Source organism: Rattus norvegicus, chromosome 1 (assembly GCF_036323735.1).
Source record: "Rattus norvegicus strain BN/NHsdMcwi chromosome 1, GRCr8, whole genome shotgun sequence".
Classification (NCBI taxonomy): Eukaryota; Metazoa; Chordata; class Mammalia; order Rodentia; family Muridae; genus Rattus; species Rattus norvegicus.
In genome coordinates this window covers 30,107,445-30,132,808 of record NC_086019.1, presented here as the reverse complement: position 1 = coordinate 30,132,808, position 25,364 = coordinate 30,107,445, and the positions used below count along the sequence as shown (strand labels likewise).

The window sequence follows — 25,364 nt, the reverse complement described above, 5'->3', positions numbered from 1 at the left end:
ATTTACATAATGGCTGAACCAGTTTATACTACATTAGTACTGAATAAGTGCCCCCCCCCCATATCCATATCCAAGCCAGCATTTGTGGTCATTCAAGAGAGGGAAAAAAGAATATAAACGTTTAAAGGAGTTAATGGAACAACAAAGATGAAATTGGGGTTGAGGTGAGAACAATGTAGAGGAGGGAAAGAAGGGAGAGGGAAGAAGGAATAACACTTAAGATCTTCTGAAAAGGTCACATGGAAAGCTATCCACTACTGTAGAAGCTCACACACACCAATTTATGATAGAGCCCTGTACTGGCTGGTTTTATATGTCAACTTGACACAAGCTGAAGTTACCACAGAGAAAGGAGCCTCCCTTGGGGAAACGCCTCTATAAGACCCAGCTGCAAGGCATTTTCTCAACTAGTGATCAAGGGTGGGGAGGACCCAGTCCATTGTGGGTGGTGCCATCCCTGGGCTGGTATTTTTGGGTTCTATAAGCAGAACAAGCCAGGGGAAGCAAGCCAGTAAGTAACATCCCTCCATGGCCTCTGCATCAGCTCCTGCTTCCTGACCTGCTTGAGTTCCAGTCCTGACTTCCTTTGGTGATGAACAGCAGCATGGAAGTAAGCTGAATAAACCCTTTCCTCCCCAACCTGCTTCTTGGTGATGTTTTGTGGAGGAATACAAACCCTGACTAAAACAAGACACTTTATGACAGAATGACGAGATACCAGGAGCTAACAAAAGATGACAAAAGCAAGGCAAAGCAAAGCAAAGCAAAACACAACAAAAAACAACAACAACAACAAAACAGTGCCAGGAATGGGCTGTACCTTTGATGGAGTTGTTGACAAGTGAGGTTTCACAATTCCAATCTCCCAAACATTGCAGACTAATGCTATTGCTATATTGCAATGCCAGTGCTGTATCGATGACCCTCCAGAACTTTAAAGTAAGAACCTATTGCTGAAGAGACAATGCACTTGAGTCACAGAACATGAAAAAAAAAAAAACAAGATGGTGCTCACTTGGAAGCTTCATCCTTATAGGATAATCTTTATGGTTCTAGAATGTGCTATACATGTTATTAGAAGATAAAAATATCATCCATCTTACTAGGGTATGACTCTTCTGAGCTATTATAATGACTGGCTTAGAAAGGCATGCCCACTGAGGCAACAGTGGCATCGACTCACAGTGGTAACAGACTTCCTGGATGAATGTAAGTTATGCTCTCCCAGATAAAATCCATCCATGATAACATTGTTGGTCCAAGAAACTGTGGCTAAATAGACATAGGCCTAAGGGGAGAACTTACCATCATTATTCTGCTAACTAGACATAGTACTAACCCAACTCCTAATGGCTTATTGTTATTCCTATAGATGAATGCATCTCTCAGCTGTCATTAGAGAACCTTCTCCTGGCAACGTACAGTGTTTAACATAGAAAAGCACAACTATCCAAGTTACTAAGAAGGGACGTCTATATCACATCATCTTCTACCGTTGTGGAAGAGGGGCAGAAAGAATAAAAGTAGCGGAAGTGGTGGATATAAATACAAGAAAGTCTTGTCCTCCAGCTGCAGAAAGGCAGCCGTGCATATTAATTCACAGTAATTGCAACAGCATACCCAAGCCCCAGCATGCTCAAGCCAGTCCAAATCCTAGCATGGACATGGGAGGTGGGCATGAATTCTGATCCCTAGCGGAGGAACTATTGGCAATTGGCAGCCACTTAGATCAGGGAATCAACTTTTTTCTAACAGTGAATTCCCTCAAATGAGTTTGTTGAGTAAGGAGAGAGTGGTAGATCTGGGAAGTGTGAAAAGGGGTGACTATAAATAAAGTATGCTTTGTGACATTCTCAAGGAACTAATAAAAGAAAGAAGAATCCTAAGTAGAGCTGGGTGCCATAGTCAACATGTTTAACTATTAAACTGGTCTATACACCAAATCCAGGCCTGCTGGGATATTCAGTGACACCCTGTTTCAAAGCACAGGAACCCTAAGGAGAAGATTATTTGTTGTGCTGTACAGTCTGTTTGTCTGTCCGTGTAAATTTGAGATAGCTGGTAGATTTAGCCAATACTAAATAATGGAAAGAGAGCATATGCTGATGCTTCTTGGTAATATAAGAAATCTGGTAGTGTGACAGACAGAAATTCAGTAAGAATCAAAGAGAGAAGCTGCTTTGTAAGGAGCACAGACACAGACTGTGAGCTTTACTGATGACCCATGAACTGCATTCCAGGAAGGAATGCCTACGGGGTGACCGACTCACCGAAGACAAGGACGTTAACAGAGTAAGACAGATAAGATGAATAATAAAAAGATTAGCAGTAAGGCTGAAGAGATGACTCAGCGGTTAAAGACAGGTACAGCTCTTTCAGTGTACCTGAGTTTATTCCCAGCGTTAGTGGGTGCCGCATAACATGGCCTAGATCTCCAGTTCCAAAAGGATCCAAATCCTTTTCAGGTCTGCAAGCTCACCAGCATTCCTACGCACATATGAGAACACATAAATAGTCTGTATTCATGTCTCTGTGGCCCAAGGATGGGTTTAAAATCCAAATAGTTAGGTTCTGCTTCTAAAAAAATTTGGTTTGAGAATGGGGAAGGCAGATTTTAGCATCTTCCTTTTTAGGAAGCATTGCAGGGTACTCTGACACGAAGGATGGAATCTCCACACATTGTCAATTGAAGAGTTTCAACGATTGCTGATAGAAGTCTCCCAGAGACTGGAGATAGCATGGTGATAAAACATGGTCTCTGGTTCAAGAAATGTATAATGGTTTTAGAAATTCTCTTTTTTTCTATCTAGAAAGCGTCACACAATATAAATTAGAACATTTTCGCAACAGAAATAAAGACATGACAAATTACTGATAGTTGCATTGTGTACATGCCCTAGTCATCAGTTAGGAGGAAAAGTATTCAGAAAAATGGAAAGATGGGGAGAGAGAAGGTAAATAAAATTACTAGGTACACTCTGGGAATCAGTCTGGAGGTTCCTTAGAAAATTGGACATGGTGCTACCTGAGGACCCAGCTATACTTCTCTTGGGCATATACCCAAATGATGCTCCAACATACAACAAAGTCACATGCTCTACTAAGTTCATAGCAGCCTTATTTATAATAGCCAGAAGCTGGAAAGAAACTAGATGTCTCTCAACAGGGGAATGGATACAGAAAATGTGGTACATTTATACAATGGAGAACAACTCAGCTTTTTAAAAATAGCGACTACATGAAATTCTTAGGCTACTGGATGGAACTTGAAAGTGTCATCATGAGTGAGGTAGCCAAGTCACAAAAGAGCACACATGATATGCACTCACTGATAAATGGATATTAGCTCCAAAGCTTGGAATAACTAAGACACAATTCACAGATCATATGAAGCCCAAGAAGAAGGAAGACCAAAATGTGGATGCTTCATTTCTTCTTAGAACAAAATACTCATGGGAGGAAATACAGGGACAAAGAGTGCAGCAGGGACTGAAGAAAAGGTCATCCAGAGACTTCCCTACCTGGAGATCCACCCCTTTTGCAGTCACCAAACCCAGTCACTACTGATGATGCCAAGAAGTGTTTGCTGACAGGAGCCAGTTATGGGTGTCTCTGAGATGTTCTGTCAGAGCCCTACTGATACAGATGAGGATGGTTGCAGCTAACCATTGGACTGAACAAGGGGACCCCAATGGAGGAGTTAGAGAAAAGACTGAAGGAGCTGAAAGGGTTTTTAATACCATAGGAAGAGCAACAATATCAACCAACCAGACCCCATAAGAGCTAAACCACCAACTCATGAGTACGCATGGAAGAACCCACGACTCCAGCCACACATGTGGCAGAGGATAGCATTGTCCAGCATTAATAGGAGGAAAAGCCCTTGGTCCTGTGAAGGCTCATTTTCCCAATGTAGGGTAATGCCAGGGCATTGAGGTTGGAATGGGTGGGTGGGAATGGGAGCACCCTCATAGAAACAGGTGGGAGGAGGTTTCAGGGGAAGGGATAATATTTGAAATGTAAATGCATAAATTATCCAAGAAAAATAAAAAAAATGACTAGGTACATATGCAGAAAGAAGATTCATGAGGATGCTGTGATTGTGGAATTTAATAGGTTCTTATAAATCTTCTTCTCTATAAATTTTCAAATGAGACCACTAAGATCTGCATAACTTGTTAACTCCTAACTTATAGAAGCATAAATGCCTAATTGGATAAATGTTCATATATTTATTAATTATTCATATGAATTATATACATAATTATTTTATGGAAATATTTATTAAAACTTTTCCTATATAGAGCCTCAATTTCTTCTTTCTCCTTTAACATGATGGTCTTGCCTAAATAGTTCTTTTTTTCCCATGATGGGAATTTGATTGAACGGGCCCTTAATGATCTGCCAGTAAATTTCTTTTCAAGCAGTAAAAATTTCACAAGTAACAAAGATTTCCCTTAGCCTACATGCTGTTGAAGCCAAACCCAAAGAAATTATGAAAATATTAGATATTTCAGTGGAAATATTTGGGGATTTATGCAGTGTAGGAAAACTTACATACTTGCACTGGGGGGAAATAGTAAATTTCCTCCCTTCATGCTATATTTTTTGCTGCTTACTGTGTTTGTACTAAAATACTGTAGAAATGATATATCTGGATCTTGTTAGATGACTGTGGCTAAACCTGCCGCCTATTTTAAAAGTATATTGAGCAACTCAGGTAATGACACACACACACACACACACACACACACACACACACACACACGTATATATCATGCAAACCACAGTGAAATAAGCTGCTGCTGACAATCGCCCTGATACTCTACCAGCCTAGAAACAGTTACAAGGCCCTCCATCCCCAAGAATAGAATAAGAACATCCTTGATGGCAGGCTACTTGATGAGAAGTTTGATAATTCGTAAGAATAGTTTGCTTTCTAACATGGTGCTTTGTCCTAGATGATAGAACAGGGAAGTAGCCTACTGTGACCTTGGGAGCATGCCCTTCAGTAAGAAAATGGAGAACATGTGAAGTAAATCTTCAGTGTAAGAACAGGCAGTTCTCTTGAAAAGGGCTACAAATTAAACAAAGTTGCAAAGTTTGTAGCAACAATCACCACCATGTAGTTCCTAAAGTCAGAAATCGTGGAGCCTTATTGAACCCTATTTCCAGTCAGACTTTTCTCCACATTGTCTGTCTGTAAGGCAGAGAGCTTATAACTTTGCTTTCTCACCAATATTACTGATGCCAACTAGCAACCAGAATAACCGTTTCGAAATCCCAGCTCTGATCTCATTGATCTTCTACTATAAAACCATTTAATGTTTTTTTACTTCCCAGCAACAACCCTGCCAATTATCCAGGTTTATTCCTTGTCTCAGACTGACTTTTGTCTAATGAAGTAAAAATGGTATTCGCATCTCCACTGCTGAAGGATGTCCTTTTTTAACCTCCCCTGCCCCGGAGTATCCTCTTTAATAGGCTTTATGAGAAGCAGAGTGTCACAGTGAAGGCTGTTAGGTTAAAATTTGCCTCTTCAATGTCTGTATCCTTTTCATGTGCTCCTTCGATTTTACTTATCAGTTGTCTATGTTTCATATATTTGTTGCATGGAGTAACACAAAATAACACAGGTGAAAAGTTTCTTTACTATAATCCTCCATGAGTTAACTATAAACTACAATAAGAAAAGATCTCAAACAAATTGGTTTCATGTCTTTATATTTTAGGAAGGAAACTCTTTAAAGCTATAAACTGGTGTTAGAAAAATCACCAACAGATTTACAGTAAACATCCAAATAGTGTGTTGATGTGCATTTGCGAAGCTAGAGTTTTAAGTAAATTTGGTTGTAGATTCCATGTTGTGGTCAAGGGTTGGTTGGTGACCATAAAAGGTTCGAGAAATGCCTTGGATTGCTGAACAAAAATGCAAGATTTTTAAACATTAAATATTTCAGTTTGTTTGGTAAAAAGTAATTCCAGTTAATGAAGGGGTGTGAAAGTTCAGCTATTGAAATCAATCAGTGCACCCAAAATGGAAATTTGCTCAGCCAAACTATGCCACTTCATTACGAGCTTTACCTAACAATGCCAACTACGTTTACAGTACGCATAGCATACTTCCTGTGATTGTCACAAAGGTCACACTAAGTGACGACGCCTATTCATTGGCCATAAATTTAAAGACAAGAAAATGCTGAAAGGCCCAATAAATTCCAGTGTTTTAGGCTTTGCTTCCTCCCATCTTTGTGCTTCATATCCACAATGCTGCTCTCCAGATAAATATCTGGATATGAGTTAGACTCACTCATTTCCAATATAATAACATTTCTATTCAAACAGACCTAAAAATGAGTATGCCACCACTTAGAATTGGGATGTAAGCATTCTGCTTTTACACACACACACACACACACACACACACACACACACACACACACACAATTGTGGCTTAACTCAATATTTTAACAAGTTCAGAATACAACAGGAAAAGTTTTCTGGTGTGTCTGAGTCACTTTCGTAGCTCTACAGCATGATAAATGTTAAATAAATAGCTATTCAATGAAATGTATGCTACTTTAACTAGAGTTTTATTTTTGCCCTGTACTTTTCCCCAGAAGCCCAGAAGATTGGTTTTGGCTTATCTTCTTAAAATATAGTCTTAAAAAGTCTTCAGACATATGAAGAAAAACTTATACTTTTAGATTTAAGCCCTAACTCCATTTCTATGAAGCTTTGATAGATAAATTTGTATGCTTAGAGCATGTTCATCCTTCCAAAGAGAAAAAGATCTCTTTGCTGTCACTCTTGAAAGGACTTAAGGCCAGTAGCCTACTCTCAGGCAAATGAAGAAGTAGTAGACCCATTTAATAGTGGCTACAGCCTAATCAGAGTCTAAATGAGTTGTGAAACTTTGGCTACCAATTATAAATCAAATGTCTTTGCCTTCTTCCTCTGAGTCGTCTCTCACTATTGTCAAAACTCAAGAAAACACAGGTTTTGAGGTCTCTTACAATGGAGTTTAGGAGGTTTCCATTTGTATCCCATAGAGCCTATTTATCATTTTCTTTGTCAAATCGTGCTACATAACCAGGATTCAAATCTGAACCAGTTTAGTAAATACTATACATTTGACATCAGAACCATAGGAAGAAAAAAACTCAGTGTAGATGTTGGGACAGTTGTTAGGCTGATCTTGAACTCACAGAACAATACCTTCTGTCGTTTCCTGAGCTCTGCAATCACAGGTGTGCACCTACACATCTGATTTCTGTAATTTTTTCATAAGAAATATTAATGCAAATGTCCTTAAAATCTAATTTATAAAGAAAAAAACAGAGACCCAACAAGAACTCTTAGGTTGTGAATTGTCAACCATTAAGCTCTGTTCAGACAGACAGATTTTTATATTTTAGTATCATTGTCAGAGGAAGGATAAACATATTTTCTAAGGCGTGTGCTTATTTTCCAGCCCACAAAATAAGATCACTGATAATCTGAAGGTCAGCCTGTGACATTCTTTAAAGGGTTAAATTGCTTAGCTGTGTCATGCTTAGCCTGCTTATCTCTCTGCACCCATGACGCTACATGGCCAAGTGAGACCTTAAAATAATTTTCAAAAGCTTGTGTCTGTATTAAACTTACCTACCCTTTTTCTTTGTTATTTTTCCTCTAAAAATACAGCATAGCAACTAGTTGTAAGTACTAAGTAATATGAGTAACTAAGAGATAATTTAAACATGCTGGGGGATGTGTATGAGTTTATATTGTATTGATTTCGTAAGAGACCTGAGCACCTGAAGTCTGGACTCCAACCAATTCCCCTGATGCTGAGGGAAACCAGTGTGTACTCATTACAAGAAAATATGTGTGGACAGGAAGCTTGCTCCTCAAAGCTGAGGGCGACAGTATTTTAACAGAGATACTGTCTATAATCAGGAGAGCTCAGCCCTTATCTCCTTTAAGGCTAACTCCTGAGCAATAACAGAGAAATGAGAGCTTATGTGAGAGCAGATCGCACACATGTTGCTTAAGTCTGATGAGCACGTGGGAAATTGCAAAGGGGCTGTTTCAGTAATAAACAGATTTGTAATTCCCCTATCTTTTTGGTCATTTTAATCATTCGTAACTTATTTTTGGTATTTTGAACTTTTAATGAATTCATTTTTCTCTACACTAAGTGCATTATTTAAGTGCAAGCCTTGGAAGGAAAACCAGCATTTTGCAGTTCAGATTACATACAATACACTGTAATTCCTGTCTTGGCTCCTTTTCCTTTGGTCCTTCCTGATGGTGTCAGCATCTATGCATCAGATGAAATAAGATCTGCTATTGCAAACATTAATAAAGATCTATCATTGCAGGGCAATTACTTATACTTTGTTTAATCTCTAATGGAAAGGATTTCTTTAAATATTTACAACAGAACAGTTGTCAGGATGAATGGTGAGAAACCTCTGGCAAACTTCCAGAAGGAGAGGGCTAGTAGAGGGGGAGAAAGGGGATTTCTGGTCATATAATTTTAAGCAACTCTGAATTTTAGGGAGCTTCCTGATAGAATATGAAGAGTTTATATTAATAGAAGGTACTTCAGTTATAAAAAGCAAGTCAAGTAAGACATTTGAAGAACCACTTTAGTTTATTGCTCTTGTAATAATGACCATTGGTTCCAGGTTTAAAGAAGGGAAAACACATAGGTTTTGGAGACTCAATAAATTGCCCATGAAGAAAGAAACGTGTAGAAATATGTTGAAACATCAAACTTTCAAACTTATTCTGAGCAGTGCTTCTAATGGCAGTTGCTACGTGGAATCAGTATGCAGGCTTTATATGCTGGGAGAGGACTACCGTCCACGGAGATAAATACCAGCATAAAAGCAACATGCTTCTCTTGAGCTGGATCACTTCTCCCCCAGTAAGCTATAAATCAAGTTATTTGGCTAAGAACTATTTCATAAGGATCTTCAGAATTAGAGACATTTCCTTTAGATCACGAAAAGAATATCCAAGTCATTGACAAATGGTTCTCAGTGTGTCTGTCTCTGCATGCTGAAGATGGCTGGGGTAGTGGGAATCATTAAAAAACACCTTTGTAGCTCAACTGGGGAAGCAAGACTGTATGTTTCTATTCCCAGATTACTGTCCAATGCAAACCAAAGGCTATGGTTCTCCTATATTGGACACAATGACAAGCGGTTCACTGTACCTCAGTATGAGGACATGTATGTATTATATACAACGACAGAATGCATCTGCCAAGATACCTGGAGATTGCCAGTTGAAAAAATAAAATTAAAAAATAAATCTGATCAACAAATTAATTCGACTGTGTATTTAAAAAGTTATCATTTGCTTCCGTATGTTTAAACAAAGATCTAGTAGTAGCCTGAGATCAAAGTAGTAAAGGGATACACAGAAACGTCATTTTAAATTAGGAAGGAATTTGAAAATTTAAGGACAATGAGTTCTGGAAGCTTTGAGGTTTTGTTCAATTAAAGTTCCATCATATCAGGCGATAGCTACTTGAGTTTTCCAGGCAATGGCAGTGGTTTCAAAGGCAACTTTCCTCTGAATTATTGAGCACAGATCCATCTGTGCTTCTTGAATGGAAAGATTTAACAATCTTGTTGTTTCTTATACTGAAACTTTTGAAAGACAGCCTCACTTCTTTCTTGATCATGTGTATTTACTGGCTTGGATACTAGGTTTCCAACAGGGTTTTTTTTTGGTACAAGGAATCCTAGATCTGCCCTTAGCCCTTGCTTCTAAGTGCAGATCTCAGCACTCCCGTCCTGCAGTAATGGGTTACCTTTTTCTTATCGATAATTGTCCTTTCACTAATATTATGTCTAAATTGACGTAAGAACGCTTATGAGGATTTCTCTTTTTAACTCTTTCCTTTCTTCTTCCCACAGATAATTCTTTCACAAAAACTTAATTCCTGGGGCTCTTTTTAATCATTGTAGGAAGGGAGGTGCAGACTTGAGATGGTTACAGCAGTTCTCTGTGTGGGTTTTGACTCTCAGCAGACATACAGGTGGTTCATGGGGACTGTGACACACAGTGCCGCCAGCAGTGCTAGTGACAAATTTTCATTTTGTGTGTGCTTAGGGTGAATAACCTATTGAGAAGAAAGTTGGTGGAAAAGTATTGTTTTCTGTGGGTTTCCTGCTTTCTGAAGCTTAGGATTGCTCCCAATCCTTAGGGACAAGTAACTAGGTCTGACCGTGCAGCAATGTCTCAAGCATGTTATGATGACCCTCCTCCAAGAAGCCTGGCTTTCTTCAGTCTAATTACTTCTGGCAATTGTGGTTATTGGGATTTGGCCTAGTGACTCATTGCAACCCAAAATTTCCCAAAGAGCCCCCTTTAACAAGCACAATGAAATCTGACAGGAAGCCCAGACTTCCACCTCGTTTTTACATGGAGCTTTCCCTAATTTATGGCAAGGTTCAAAATTTCTGCATGGACTAGAAAAGAATAATAAACAAGACTTAACGAAGACAACAGCTTAGAGAAGAGCAGAAGATGAGTAAAATAAAGGCATCTGCGAATTAATGATCTTCCATAAAACTTCATCCATTGGATAGAGTGTAACCCATGCTATTTATAGCAGTGTTAGTGATCACCAGTAGTCCATCCAAGCTAGTCAGAGACCATAAAAGAAAGGAATGTGTACCTCCTGTTAGGCAGTTGCCTCCGCATTAAGATTTTCCTGACATCAAGGAGGGGTAAGACATAAAAATCAAACCAAATCAAACCAAACCAAACCCAAACAATAAAACCAAAAAGCCAGCAGTTGTTTATTATTAAGTAGCTTCAGAGAAAAGTTTGAGTGTGGCTTCTACCCTGCTTTGCCTCCACAGTTGCTCTGTTCACTGTCTCCCCTACCACAGCAGTGCAATCATCTTCTCCCAAAGGCATTGTTGCAGGGAGACAGCATCTGGTAAGGTCACTATCAGGCCTTCCTGCAGGCACTTTGCTCTTTTTTAGAATGAAGTGATTGATTCTCTCTCAGATAGCCCTGCTTTCCACACTCAGTGTCTTGAGTTTATCAATTCCCTATTGAGAAATAACACCGTGCACAGGGATGCTCTCTGCTGTTCAGGTGGTACATACCTTAGCCTCTATCATGCTCCCCACAGGTTGATTTTGTCTGTCAAACCCTCATAAAGCTGGCATAGTTTTCAACAGTTGCCGAGCTGTAAAGGCTATTCTTGAATTAAGGGTCCGACAATATGTCACTCTCAGCTGTGTTTTGGAGTCACCGGACTAGGTTTAAAAATAAGATTATCTGGGGCGTATCTCCAGAGATGACATCATTTTGTCTTGTTTTTATTTCTAAAGATCTCCAGGTGATTCTAGTATGAACCCAGCATCAGGATTCTTGTATCAAAGCCCATAAAGCAAAAATTCAGGCTGGAGGTAATTACTAATGTTCATGGTTAAAGTAATATAAACAACAGATTTTATGAAACATCATAAAGATAGCTTTCTGAATAACAAAAGAAACTAGCCAGGGAAATGCCAATTGTGACTGTAAATTATCTACAAGGCTTTTGACATTTAATTCCAGAATTACAGCTTTGCCCACCTCTCCATGACTAAGTAAATCTTGTCTTGGACATGTAAAGACATACTTGAGGAGAAGGATTTTAGAGTACATCAAATAAATGGTGCAATTTTACTGCTTGTGATAAAAATAAAGTTCAGCGACTTTGTTTAGAAACTGTCTATGGGGAAGGTTAGGAGGAAGAGGACAAAGGGAAGTACTGAGTGGGAGATGACGAAAGTCTAAAGTGGGATTGAAAACAATGCCTTGTGTGGCCAGTGCCTCTAGAGTGGAAAGAGGGCGACTCTCTGAAGTCCTGGCTTTGAAGTTAAAGCTGAACTGTAGACTAGGAACTGAGTAAATAATAATTCAGAGTAACAGAGTAAATAATAATTGATAAGCAATGGATAAAACGAAGCTCTACACTCCATTTAGAGTGGGTGTGACAGCTAAATGAGGCCATTTTTGTGAACATATTCAAGGAACGGGTTTCTACTGAGAGGTGAGAAGATATGTAAGGAATTTATTTATTGTTACCAGAATATGCACTGTAATAGACAAATGCAATTGTGTACTATAGAAAATATATAGACTGCAGCCTTGACTCTTGTGAAGCTGTACTTGGTTATGAGGCATATAACATACTTGGACATATTATTTTACCACTTCCCTGCTGAAAGGACACTTGCTCTGTGTGCATGGCAGCCTTTGTCAAGGTGATTATGCTCTCCGGTTGTAAGGTTCCTTTGTAGTAATGAGAAGCAGTCATCCTTTTCTTACTTGATTGAATACATGCCAGGGAGATGGATTCTCATACTGTACATCGTGTGGTAATAGATTGTGTTATGTGTAGTAAGAGGGCTGTTTCACCAGTCACTTTCAGGAATGCACTTTCTACCCAGATGTAGTTACAACTATGCTCATGAGCATATTTCTAGAAACAATTTTGGGGAGTGATTATGTAGCCTACATTACTACACATTAATTTTAGTTCAAAGGTAGGCTAAATCCAACTCATACTTCTGCCAAGTCATTAAAACACTGGGAAAATATACTCCTTTACCTATGAAGCCTCAGAATTAATAGAAGGAGCCAGTGAGAAACCACAAACCTGACTGTTACGATAGCTGGTCAAATAATGCACTGGGGATGCTGCTCAGTGGAGATGAGTAACTAGACGCCTTCAGATTTTATCCCATCCTGAAAGGAGCACATGCTCATTGAGAAATCGACTGAAAGTGGTAATGCTACTGTGGGATGCTAGGTCCAGTAGGTCACAAGCCAGTCAGTACCTTATACGAATATATCTTCCATTACTATAAAATCTTTCAAGTCTCCTTATGATCTGTGGCAAAGCAGCACGTTAATAGGTATTAAAGGTTCCAAGCCTTCCTTATCTTCAGCTGCAGGATTTGACAGTTTGGAACTATCATTCATGACAGCAGCCACCATTCTCTTACATAACAGAAAGTACTATAAACGAGAAAGCGCAGTTGGAAATAATACATTAGAGCATTTAGAATGAGATTTAATGTAAGCTCATTGACACTGCAGGAAGCAGTCTTGAGGCCAGCGAAACAAACGCTTTTGATAAGTAAAGGAAGGCACCCATGTTTTTAATCTCATGTGCCCAGCCATCTTTTTTTATGAGTGACACTGCTGTCCTTGACTTCAACCCTTGATACATTCTGAAATTAGAGCTCAAGTCCTAAGTGTCCTCTTAGCTCCCCAGTAAAGATAGTTCAAAAGCAAAGTCAGTTTCTTACCAAACCTACTTGTCTCATTCTTGTCTGTCTTTGTGTCATTTTCCTATTGACAGACATCTGAATCCTTAGGCTTCTAAATTGATACCAAATATGGTCTTGCTTCTTCCTACCAAATTAAGGGCCCAGCACTCTTTATTTCATCAAATGGAGTCATCTACTGCATTATCTGGCCCCATCATCCCATGTCATAATGTAGGCCTTTTGTCTTTAGAAGTAAATCAACAAAGTTACTTTTCCTTATCTCACAGGCCATCTCTAAGCACTTGTCAGGACAGGGAAACAGAACATTCCTCTGCTTGCCACTCTGAGCCAGCTCCAAGGATACTAAGGCTTGGGACAAGATGAGCCTGCCTGACTTTGCTGATTTAAGCCTTGGCTGTGGTTTTCAGACACTGCAATATGAGAAAGATACAGAATGTCACAATGTAACCCATTCTCCACTTTACAAAGTCACGCAGTCAATCTCTGTAATAGGTCTTTTGGGATAAATTTACCTATTACAAAGGAATGAATTTGTTTGCTTTCATATCCCTTACCTGATAAACTCAGTTAAGATGAGTACATTTAGAAGGAATATTTAACTCTCTGCTCATGACTTTTTTTCCACACAAAAAGATTAATAGTTGTTAAGACTATTGAATGATATAGATCTAATGACTTAAAAAATAATTAACCCTCTTATTTTTGTCATGGAAAATACTGTCTAGCATTTTTTAGGTAAAGGGACTTGCTTAGGTCATCTAAACACTTGTGACTATGCTGGATTGTAAATCAAAGTCTTTAGCTCTCACTCCACTCTTCCTAATGCTCACTGGTGATTCTCCCTTTCAGGGTTCAGTCTCTATCACAAACATGAAATTTGCACTTTATCAATCATAAAATGCCATTTGTAACACCATATAAGACAGTGCTTTGAACAGGTAGGCTATATTTTGCATAAAACATAAGGTTACAACTATTCATCTATATAATTGAGTGGGAAGGTTTTGGTACCACTAAATTTCTTTTAAAGAATTTCCAAATTTTAGTGTAAACAATTGGTGGCAACATCTCTTGCTGACCTCATAGTTAAGGCGGAGATGGTCTTAGCGAGTAAGAGGCACCACAACTGGATGCTTTGTAAATGAGCACTCCTCGCGTAAGTGATGATTTTTATTTAAGTGTCACGTTGTTAAAAATTTTCAGCTGGAAAAATGGGAGTTCTTACCATTGGGACACCCAGTCATTCTTTACAAACTATAGTGTTCTTGACAAACTCTAACCTTTGAATAATGGGCTATATATAATTCCATTGTTTTTAGTATTGATTTATGAACAGTTTAATCAGAATGCTAGTAATGCTTCTGAAATAAAACGTATGATTGGGTACAGTAAACAAACAAAACATCTCCAGCATTTCCCCTCATATTCATATTTATATTCATGTATTTTTATTAAGGCTTAATTGCAAAGCTCTGCAAATCTACTAGAGGGCTCAATAGATGGTAATTTTTAAGGTGATCTACTCATTGTAAGTGTTTAAAAACATAACAAAGAAAGCCATCTATGTTTTCCAACAAAATCAAAAGCAAGACAAAAATCTACTTATCTTATGAATCCATATATTTCAAATTATTGTTTTGTAAATAACACTACTGAACAATATCTTATAAGAGGAAAGCTTTGACATTATCAAGTCAAATAAAATTGCTATACACTATCATGACTAACTCTTGCTATATTCTCAAAACTTAATGATAGTTTTCTAATGGCAACGAAGGTTGATTCTTACATTTCATGAAACACAATATGCACTGTGCTGGCATTTCGTGAATTCACTGTGAATTTGGAATGACCTTTGTGGTGAGTAGGAATAGGTATATGAGTCAATAGTGAGGAAGAGGAAGAGATCAGGGAAATACCAACTTGAGTGTTTAAAGAATGATAAAGAGGAAAAAATAGAAAATTAGAGTCTGTGTAATAGTATTTTTGAAAGTTTACGTAATTTCAGAGAAATGTTTTGGTATTAAATATTTATGTAAGGTTCTGAAATGCTTTGCTATGAAGGATGAAAAACACTACACATATTTAAAGGATTAGATATTTAACTAAAAATATTTTTAGACATTTAGTAGCAATTTGGAGATACCTACACAGATTCAAATAATCTGAAAGGATCAAATGTCTATGAAAGTGGTTTTGAAGTAATGTAGCAAGGGTTTTACTGTAACAACTTAAAATCAAATTTTATTGCATGTTGTAATTTCAGTTCATTGCTTTCTGGAGACCTAATTTGTAGAACATTAAAAGCCAGGGAACCCTTTCCTTGGAGAAATGGCCCATCTATGTACAATTTGAAATACGTCCCTGTTGCAGGCTCAAAGGAATGTTGAAATGACTGTGAGAAATTCTTTTCACTTATTCTTCTACCAATTCTTAGAATGAGTTGAGTTAAGATGACAATATTTCAAGTCACTAATTTTTAAGCCACTCAGTAAAATCTTTCTGCTGGAGCAGAAAGTAAAATGGAATAACAACAAAGAATTTTGGGAAACAAATTGCTGATGCTTTAGAGCTAGAAAGGGAAATGCACTTCGTTTTTCTTTTTGTGTTGCCACTATTTCCTAGGAAATTGCATTTATCTTTGATTTGCATTCATATCATGTGATATGCTACAGAGTGCATGTTCTCCAGCAGATCTTGGTCATATCTGTCTCGAACTATTTTTCTCAAAACCGAAGCATACAGGTGACAAATGCAGGTAAGAAAGGTAAAACGACTTTGTTCCCAATCTCCAAATAAAACATTAAATTAATATTTCAACTTCATAGTGTTTTTATTTTATCTGTTAACTTGCTAACCAAGATCAGCAATAAAACCACCAAGAGCACATCAGAACCTTATACTATGTCAACATAAGGAATAATCAATTCCAATAAGTATATTATCAGAATAAATATTTTTGTTGTACTCTTGATTCTTTTCCTCTTTCTCTGTAGATTGTAGTAGCTGTATTTTCATTATGGGGCATATAATGAACTTCTAAATCTGAAAAACTAAGATGAAATTAATAGTTGCCCACAATTAAAGAACATTGTACCTGATATCCTCTTGCAGAGAGGCTATGGCCTCTGGGGCAGTATCATCCTACTGAGGCTTCTGGATAATCAAATAATGAGATACGAGAGAAAAACACTCTAGTCCTATTTGGTGTGTAATTAATTATTTGACATTAGTCAGCATTATAGCAACAACACTTATAAAGATTCCTAGTTAAGCAAAACAGCCCAGTCTCTAAACATATCTGGAAAATCATAGTCTTGAGATCATCAAGTTAATTATTTCACTAGCCTGACCTGATAGCTTCTCTATAGCAGGTCAGCACATAGTATAAATATATAAAGGGCAGGGAGGTTTATGTAAGGAGAAAAGTTCCATTGACTGGCTGTCTGGCCAGCTAGTAGGGTCCTGTTTCTTAGACCCCTTCTGTCCAGAAGGGAGATTCTGCAGTACCAGCTTCTACACTTCAAGTGACAGTTTCTACCCCCACATAAATAATCCAGGTGAAAAGGGGATGCATAGGGAAAGGATTATGATAAAGATGATGTTTAAATGCTACTAACACAAAAGTCAAGGGTGGACTTTACCGCACTTCAAAGGCTGAGCTGGAAATGAGATCAAAGATGGAAGGTAGGTTTTGTAACTCACTGTCCAGTGCCCACAGCTAGAGATTGCTGGCAAAAATCTTCTGAATGATGACTTCTTTGAGTAGGGGCTTTACATTTTATCCTGAATAACTTATTTTGTCATCTCTAGCCGCCGTATATCAATCAAAATCAGTACAATTTTGTTGGTTACGCACCATAATTATACAGACATTTATATAGGTGTGAGACTTCGGTTGGAAAGCATTGCATATTCTTCTAGAGAAAATGGTAGCTTCTAATAATTAGAATCATTGGTATGTGGAGATCAATAGAATATTGATTATTGTAGAGAAAAATAAGAATATTCGCATAACTCTATATACCTGAACATGTTTAACAATATAAATTATAATCATTGCTAGCAAGAACCTTAGGTACTAAGACACTTAAGAGACCACTTTAAAAAACAAAAAGACTTCAGAAATCTTTTATTTTTACCCTTAATTTTCTGCCTCTCTCATTAGTAATATTTCTAAACGTTTAAGAAAATGAAACTATTTACTACCGGGCAAAAGCGATACGCTTAATTGCTCTCCTAAGTTGCCTTATAGTGGAAAAAAAGGAATGTCTGGCCAGTTTTAAAATAATTTGACTACTGCCTTATTCATTATAAAATAATCCCAAGTCCTATAAAGGAGGTTTTTATTCAGATATTTTAAAAATCGCGGTCCAGGTGATTTTATAAACCGGCTGCGTTAATTTCCAGTTTCTGGACATTTAACAAGGATCTACCTTCTGGTCTTAGTGCAAAGAGCTGCGCCTGCCAAATCTTTTTTCTGTCTGCACGGAGGACGCAAGGGGTCGCCCCTCTCCCAGGATTGCAGAAGCAACCAAGCCGCAAAGGCAGACTTTAAGAGCAGCCGCACTAGGAGAGCTGCGGGAGGGACCTCTTTTCCAGACCCTCTCCCATAGAATCACTGGAATTTCAGCTCGATTCCACTTATTTTTCTCTCTTAACCCCGCAACACAACCAGAGGGCGCCTCTGACTTGGTTTTGAGATGATACAGGAAGAGAGAAAAGCAGTCTCTTTTAGACTTCACACATCATCGCCCTAGTTCCAACCCAGATGTGCGCACCCTGAGTTTCCCCCGCTCTCGTCTTTAGGAGTGTGGAAATGGAAACTAATACACAGCAAACTATCTTTGCTTTCTTTTATTTCCTTCAGAAACAGAGCCTCCCAACTCCCAGAAACTCAGGTACCAGTGACACTGAGACACAGACCCTGCCTCATCCCGGCAAGTGTGTGACTCCGAGGTCGAGGGTCGAAGGTGGGGACAGGATGGAGTGGTCTGGGATAAGTACACTGGCATGAGCGATACGGGCAAACAGCTATGTTCCTCCTGGCTTTGTTTTCCCCATTGACCTCCGAAACTCGGTGCCCAGCGGACCTAGCTTGCCTGAGAGAGTGGCTATGCGGACCTCTGGGCCCTCAGGCTGCCACTTCAGTATGCCTCAGCAGCAGGGCCTGAGCGATAGAGTGGGTGGGAGGGTTGCAAAGAATACAAACCACTCAGAGGCCAAGAATAATAAATCGGATGCCCTGACATGTTTAGTTTAGGCCCTCCTGCGCTGAGACGCGATCCTTAAAGGCAATGGGGCCAACTCTAAGCCTCTGGCGTTCTCGCCCAGCCACGATTTTTAAAGGCAATTTTCAGGTGAATCAAACTTTGTCTGGCTTAGACTAGCGGTACAAAGGGAGCTTTCAGGGGACCCTCACGTCCAGGACCAGGACAGAGACAAACAGTGGTGAGAGGAGATTGCTAAATTTCCACCCCACACAAGTGCTGTGTGTCCTGAGAGCTGCCAGCATTCCTGACCGGTTTTGCGGGTTGGACACTTTGGAAAGAGATCTCATCTGGGGACCAGACAAGGTCGTGGGCTGACCAGCCGCCCAGGTCCAAGCTACCAAAGCAAAAGCTTTACTGGGTGTTTTCTGTTAGTTTCCCTTAGTAGCTACCCCTGGGGCCCTAGAGCCCTCTGTAGAGCCAGGATCGCCCATAGCTCTGCGAAAAGTACTCCCTTTGCAGACACTGACAACAGCGGTGCCGGGCCACCCGGGAACAAATAGAGAAATCACCCTCGCATCTGTGTTAGGATCTCTGAAAGATGCCGGCTTGCCTCAGACCAACTTAGGTGGAGGCTGCCCTGAGGGAACCGTTTAATTCCAGCAAAGGCACAGTTTCACACAGCCGGGACATAAGACGCTCCCATGACTGAAGAGCAGAAGGGAGATGAGCTCAAGGGGGGAACCCCACTCTCAGTATGCGTCTGTCTCAGGGGGACCCGCTTGAGAGAGTCTGAGGTGGCCAGAGCATTCACGTGGTGACAGGCAAGGCATGAAAGTGACTGAAGTTCTGAGCCTCTAGAGTCCGGCTGCCTTCCGACCGTGGAGCATGGGACATGGGGCAACTCCTCAGACAGTCCTGGAAGCGCTGGCGCCTCAGTGCCACTCTACTGTGCGCGTGGTGGGAAGCGGCAGCACCCGGCGCTTGCTCGCTGTCCCTCGGGCCCGCCCCAGGATGCTTGACTTGACTACCATAAAGCAGCCTGGGGGGCTCAGCCAAGGTTCCCCTGAGCCAGGCGGGAACTAGGGGTGATCCTATGTCGCGTTGCGCCAGAATCAAGCAACCCGAAGGCAGGGTGACCCAGCCGCCCGGGGCTTTAGGCCTCCGTCGGAGCCTCAAAGGAAAAGCACAAATCCCTAGAGTGAATCTAAGAAAGAAACGAAGATTTCCAGATCTTGAATTACAAGGGGGCGGGAGCCAGACTAGCCCCGGGTGCGCGGAGTTCGGCACTGGCTTGTTGTATGCTGGGGTAGGAGAGCCGGTGCCTGAACTGCTATCTCCTATGGGAGGCATAGGGTGTAGGTCGGAAAGACTGTTTCCTCTGGCGGGTGACTCCTGGCAGGCAAAACAACCTGACAGGTGAATGTGGTGGAAGGGAGCAAAGGCACAACACAAACCAAAACCAAAACAACTACGAAAATAAACAACTACCCCCTTCCCCCCCAAAAAAAAAGAAAGAAAAAAGAGAAAAGAAAAGAAAAGAAAAGAAAAGAAAAAAGAAAACCCCGCACTTACTTCTTCGCTGCCGCCTTCCTCGGGTGGCGTTTTGGCTGCCGATGTATTCCATAAAGTTCAAAATGATAAAAAACCAAGAAATCAGTCGCAAGTGCATAGTAACCCAGTAATGTTACCCTTCTCTTTCTCCTTTTTCTTTCACTGTTAGTTATATTTAATGTTCTTAAAAATCTGTATGTAGGTGTTAGGCGAGTCTATATGGAGAGCTGGAAAACCAGAGCAGCCGGACTTCTTCACTGAGATCCAACAGGCATGCTGTGATGGCAAGCGAAGCGGGACGGGTGGACAGGGAAACCAACAATTGCATTCTCAAATTGTCTGAACACAGCCGGCTGCTCTGGGGTGGCTGTCATCGCCACGAGCGAAGGTTGCAGGAGCCTCCTGGCTGGCCGCAGGTTAGCCTCGGTTGCACAGCGGCGGCGGCCACGGGCGGGATCCAGGCGAGCAGTGGCCCCTGGGGCTTAGAGGCTGTGGCGGCTGCGGCAGTGGCAGGGACCCCGGGAGCGCTGGGGAGCGGACACAGTGGGTACCACGACCATGGCCAAGGGGCGCTGGAGAGATCCGAGCTGTTTCTGGCGTTCCGAGCAGGAGCTGCTCCAGTGTTGGGCAGGGCTGGGAGCACCCCATACGGGAGGAGGGGGAGGGAGGGGAGAGGGGATGACTGCGGGGGGCGGGGGGAGCTCGGGGGCGGGGAGGAGCAACAACCCCGAGCGACCTCAATAACTTTCAATTTCAAGAGGGAAAGAGGGAGCTGGAAAAGTACAGGCGTTGCGATTTGGCAGAGGGACGGGAAGAGGCGCCTAAGGGGTCCCGGGTCTGCGGCGGAGCATCTCTGGACACAGCAAAGACTGCAGGAGAATAGGCCCTCGATGGGACAGTTTGAATCCGGCGAGGTGGCGCACTGGGGTTTGGTATGCTTGAGGCTTCTGACCCAGCTGTACCAAATACCCCAGACCCAATGCCTCTGTTGTCCTTAGCCGTGTCCTTCTGCTCTTTAGAGACCCTGCCTCACTCCCGCAACTGCTCATGGGCAATCTGCCCCTTGTCTCTCATATTCCTAGTTTCCTGGGATTTCTGGCTACAGATGCCTTCTCAAGTCTTAGCCTTTCTCCGTGTCTCTCTGTTGCTTTATCCCTCCCCCACCCCACCCCCCCTTTTCCAGGGAAAGTAGCTGTGGTTGTGTGGTCTCAGGGGTGTTAGGCGGGGTTTACCCTTCAACTTGAAGATGCTTTACCTGATTTTAAGGGGAGGACTCAGAGGTATGAGCTCTCTGGGTAATCTGGATGGAAATGCAGTTGCATTATGGCTTTTTCCCAAGCCCAGCCTTGCTCTGGAAGATCCCTCCTCCCTCAGGCACTTCCCCAAGTAGTCTGCTTGCCTATTAGGTTCTCTCTCTCTCTTGTCTTCTTAAGTTCTCGAGAAGAGAGAAGAATCTGCTGTACATTCTGATCTCTCATCTGGGGGACTGGGAATACTATATGGAAAGATTGTCCCCACTTGAGGGTAATGCAAAAATGTTTATTTCTTGCTTCTGTTTCCAGAGCAAGTGGAGGGGAGGTAGAGGGCTCTTGGCAGTAGCAAGAAAAAAAAATCCAGGTTCTCAGGCCAAACCACCACCAGGCCCTAAGATGATGTCCACTGTTGGGCATCCTACCTCTTCCCCACCCCTCTTCCCCACCCATATAGTTATAAGTATTTTGTTTAAGGTCACGTGTCTCAAAGCATTTTTAATGTAAACCTGTCCTAAGGGTACTGATCAGTATTCTAAAGGGTTCTTTTGCAGTGAAAATGCCTTATGAAACTTTGGATTACAAGGAAGCTACTTAGAAAAGAAGTGAGATTTGCAGGAGTGCCTTCGATTTATGTGTTCATGAATTAGAGGGGAAGCAAGGGTCACAGGCCCTGCCTGTCTCATTTTGTAATCTTTAAAAGCACTCCAGGTTACAGGTCTCTGGAGTCTGTTATATACCCCAAGATTGGGGTTGAGATGGAATGGCCTGGATACAAAAGTCAGGAAACTTCAAACAGGTACTCTTTGCAAAGCTTTGCAACACAGAACTTGGGAGGCTGGCCTTTGTTGCTAAGTCATTACTAAATGTTTTTCCTACTTGTACTGGAAGTTTGAAAACAGGCACAATATGCTCTAAGTATGGTGTAAGAAAAAGGCAGTGACCCTGTTTAGAGTATGATTTGTGCTTGCTTTTAAGAATATATCACACAACTCCATTTTCTGGGATAAAACTTTTCTGAACATCCCACAAGTAGTAGGAGCTGCATGAGGAACATGTGCACACGAGCGCACACAGACATACATACATATGTGCACACACATACACAGGTATACATACACACATATGCACACATACACACATAGAGAAAGACAGACAGACACATACACATACACTATAGAGACACACACACATAGGCACACACATACACAGAGACACACACATACATGCAGAGAGAGACACACACATACATACACATACATACACAGAGACAGACACACAGAGACACACACACACAGAGACACACACACATACACATACACAATACATACACACATTTACAGAGAGACACACTCACATACACACACACACACAGAACGAGAGAGTCAGAGAGAGACAGAGACAGACACAGAGAGACAGAGAGAGACACAGAGACAGAGACAAAGAGACAGAGAGAGAGACAGAAAGGCAGAGAGACAGAGACAGAGAGACAGAGAAAGACTGGGAGAGAGACAAAGAGACAGAGGGTTGGAGGGAGAGAGCACCCACTCTCCATCTGTTGAATAATGTTTACTGATAAATGACAATTTATCACTCTGAACTAGAGAAGATGCAGACACCCTCAATTCCAATAATGACTATCTAGTAAAGAAGCCACTGTATTTCTTTTTGCCTGTCCCCATCAGCTTTTTGTTCCTTCTTGCTTAATACCCCAGATCTAGAATATCTGCACCATAAAGTGTGTAGGGTTTGAAAGCTATGGGAGGCTCCCTTTGAAAAGGACTCCAGAGACAGGCTTTCTAATCCAGGATACTTGAGCCGGATGGGATGAGATTGCAAAAGGCATATAAAAATGCAATTTGGTGGAAAAGTTCAGGGAAATAAGCAAGAAGACAGACACCCACTTCTCTTCTCGCCTGTGCTCTGCAGACATATGTTCTTTAGGATGAGAACGGGAATGGCAGGGTAAGTAAATAAACAAAGCCAGTGATCAGCTAAGGTTCTTGAGCTGTCCCAGAAAGAAGTGTTAGATGCAGCGGGCAGGAAAAGCTTGTCAAGGAACAAGCGCCATTCAGAGGAAACATAAGGAAAACATTAAATAAATCGAGAGAGCATTCTTTCTTTCTTGACACCCTGCTTTAGAATAACTCATTTTTTTTTCTTTTTTGGTCTATGTTACCTTAGTATTAAATGTGTGTTTACTTGCCTGGCTGAGTCTTACATTCCCTCGGCTGTTCCAGAAGCTTACGGAAGGCATGCCACAGACTATTTTGTGCAATAAAGTCCCTAGTTTTTCAGTTCAGCAAAGAAAATAATGCTCCTAGAAGCTGACAGTGCCTCACTGAGCTCCCTACTAAAGCAACTTAGAAGCCATGGGTGCAGCACAAAGTTGGAAATTTTCTTATGATTTTAACATTTATCACATCAAACCGGGATTAAGAGTTGGAGACTCAGGACAAGAGAATAGTGTGGGTTTGGATAAACATGGAGAGATAAACATACCCAGAATGTGACTGCAATTTCTCATCTTTCCCTACTGCCTCCCCCAACCAGTCAAAGGCAACAGTAAGAAGTTATTTTTATCCACTGCAGCAGGAGCACTTTAAGGAACAAACATGATTGTCATGGTGTTGAAACCATACAGCGAATTTGTGGAAGGAAGCTTGCTCCAGAAAAAGAGAGAGCAAACCTAAGACTTCGGAATGGGGTTCGGCTTCTAATGATGAGAGATGTTTGACAAAGTTGGAACTGACGTCAGCCACTATGCCATAGAGCTCATATGCAGATTCAGAAAATGCTCTGCTCTCCAGTTGCTCAGATCTGGATGCATTCGAGTGAATAAATCAAACAGGGAGCTGCTGGCAAAGTCTGTGTTACTAATGTAGTCAGAAACCACCTTGGAATTACGGAGCAGATAGATTATTTAAAAGCCATTGAAATTAGTAGATGGAGTCAACCACTATTCCAGACAGATAGTAGCGTCCAAAGACTCTGCTTGTACTGACTATAATGACACCACCTTCAAGAAAGGGAGAGAGAGAGAGAGACGGGCTTGTAATTCCAAATGCTGAAGCTATTTCTAGCCGTGTGACATCACACTTTGCACTTACAGGCTTGGGTTTAACTGAATAGGTCCAGATTTAGAAATCTGCTTTTGAATGCGTCACTCGGCTGGAAATGCCCAGCCCCTTACAGGAATCCTAAAGGACTCTGATCTAGCAAAGATAAACCCAGGACTAGTTTGATAAGCCTCTCTATCTGCAGACTTTCGCATCCCAAGCAAGTGTACATCTTAACCTCCTAATTCTGGGCATACTCCTATAGAAAGCAGAGATGGGGACTGTTACATCTCATGGAGACACTGGTCTGGTTCAGTTTGATTTGTGAACCCTACCTGGGGAAGGGGTTGGTAAAGCTGGACTCTAGGGAGTAGGGGCTTAAAAAATTCATGTCACTTTAGTTTTTCAGAGAAAAGACAAAAAAAAAAGCTTTAATTTTTCCCATTTGTGCCTCTCTTTTTACAGGGCTGTATATCCATGTTTCCTTTGTTCCTGGAGACTCTTCCCAAGTTCACAGTGTAGCTTGAGTGACTGTATTGGCACCATTAGGTTGAGGAGTGACTATCAAAGACCTGAAGGCATTATGGCATATCGAAGCCTATAGGAGAGGGGTTGTTGATGAGAAAATGCTATACTGGCATATACCATCCCAAACAGATCTCAGAGCACATTGCTTCCAGGATGAGACATCTGGGACCAGAAAATCAGTCACATATGGCCAAGCTTATCAATATTAACACTATCTTTTATATCTGATTTTGGTGCCATCTTTGACCACAGGAAGTTGACAATTTTGAATTACATCACCAGAACTCTTAAATCAGTGCATAGGAGCAAAGGTTGTTTCTGCTCTATTCTTGCTTTAGCTTTGTTCTGGAAATAAGTGTACTCCATTGGTGATGAGCACAGCTTTGAGGAGCAGTGCCTTTTCCATGGCTCCAGGTCATTCTCAATCAGGCTTCAATAGCAGAGTGTTATAGCATCTTCCT

The 25,364-nt window shown here is 41.0% G+C and overlaps 1 protein-coding gene across 2 annotated transcripts in view; it reads right to left on the bottom strand.

Annotated features, from left to right (window-relative positions):
• Rspo3 (R-spondin 3) overlaps positions 1 to 20,280 on the bottom strand; it is an 84,739-nt gene extending 64,459 nt beyond the window's left edge. Inside the window, 1 exon segment of one of the 2 annotated variants that reach the window (NM_001100990.1) lies at positions 20,088 to 20,280. In NM_001100990.1, coding sequence (NP_001094460.1) covers positions 20,088 to 20,184 — 97 coding nt within the window. In that variant the 5' untranslated portion in view covers positions 20,185 to 20,280. 2 annotated transcript variants of the gene reach the window in all.
• Positions 20,281 to 25,364: the final 5,084 nt, after the last annotated feature.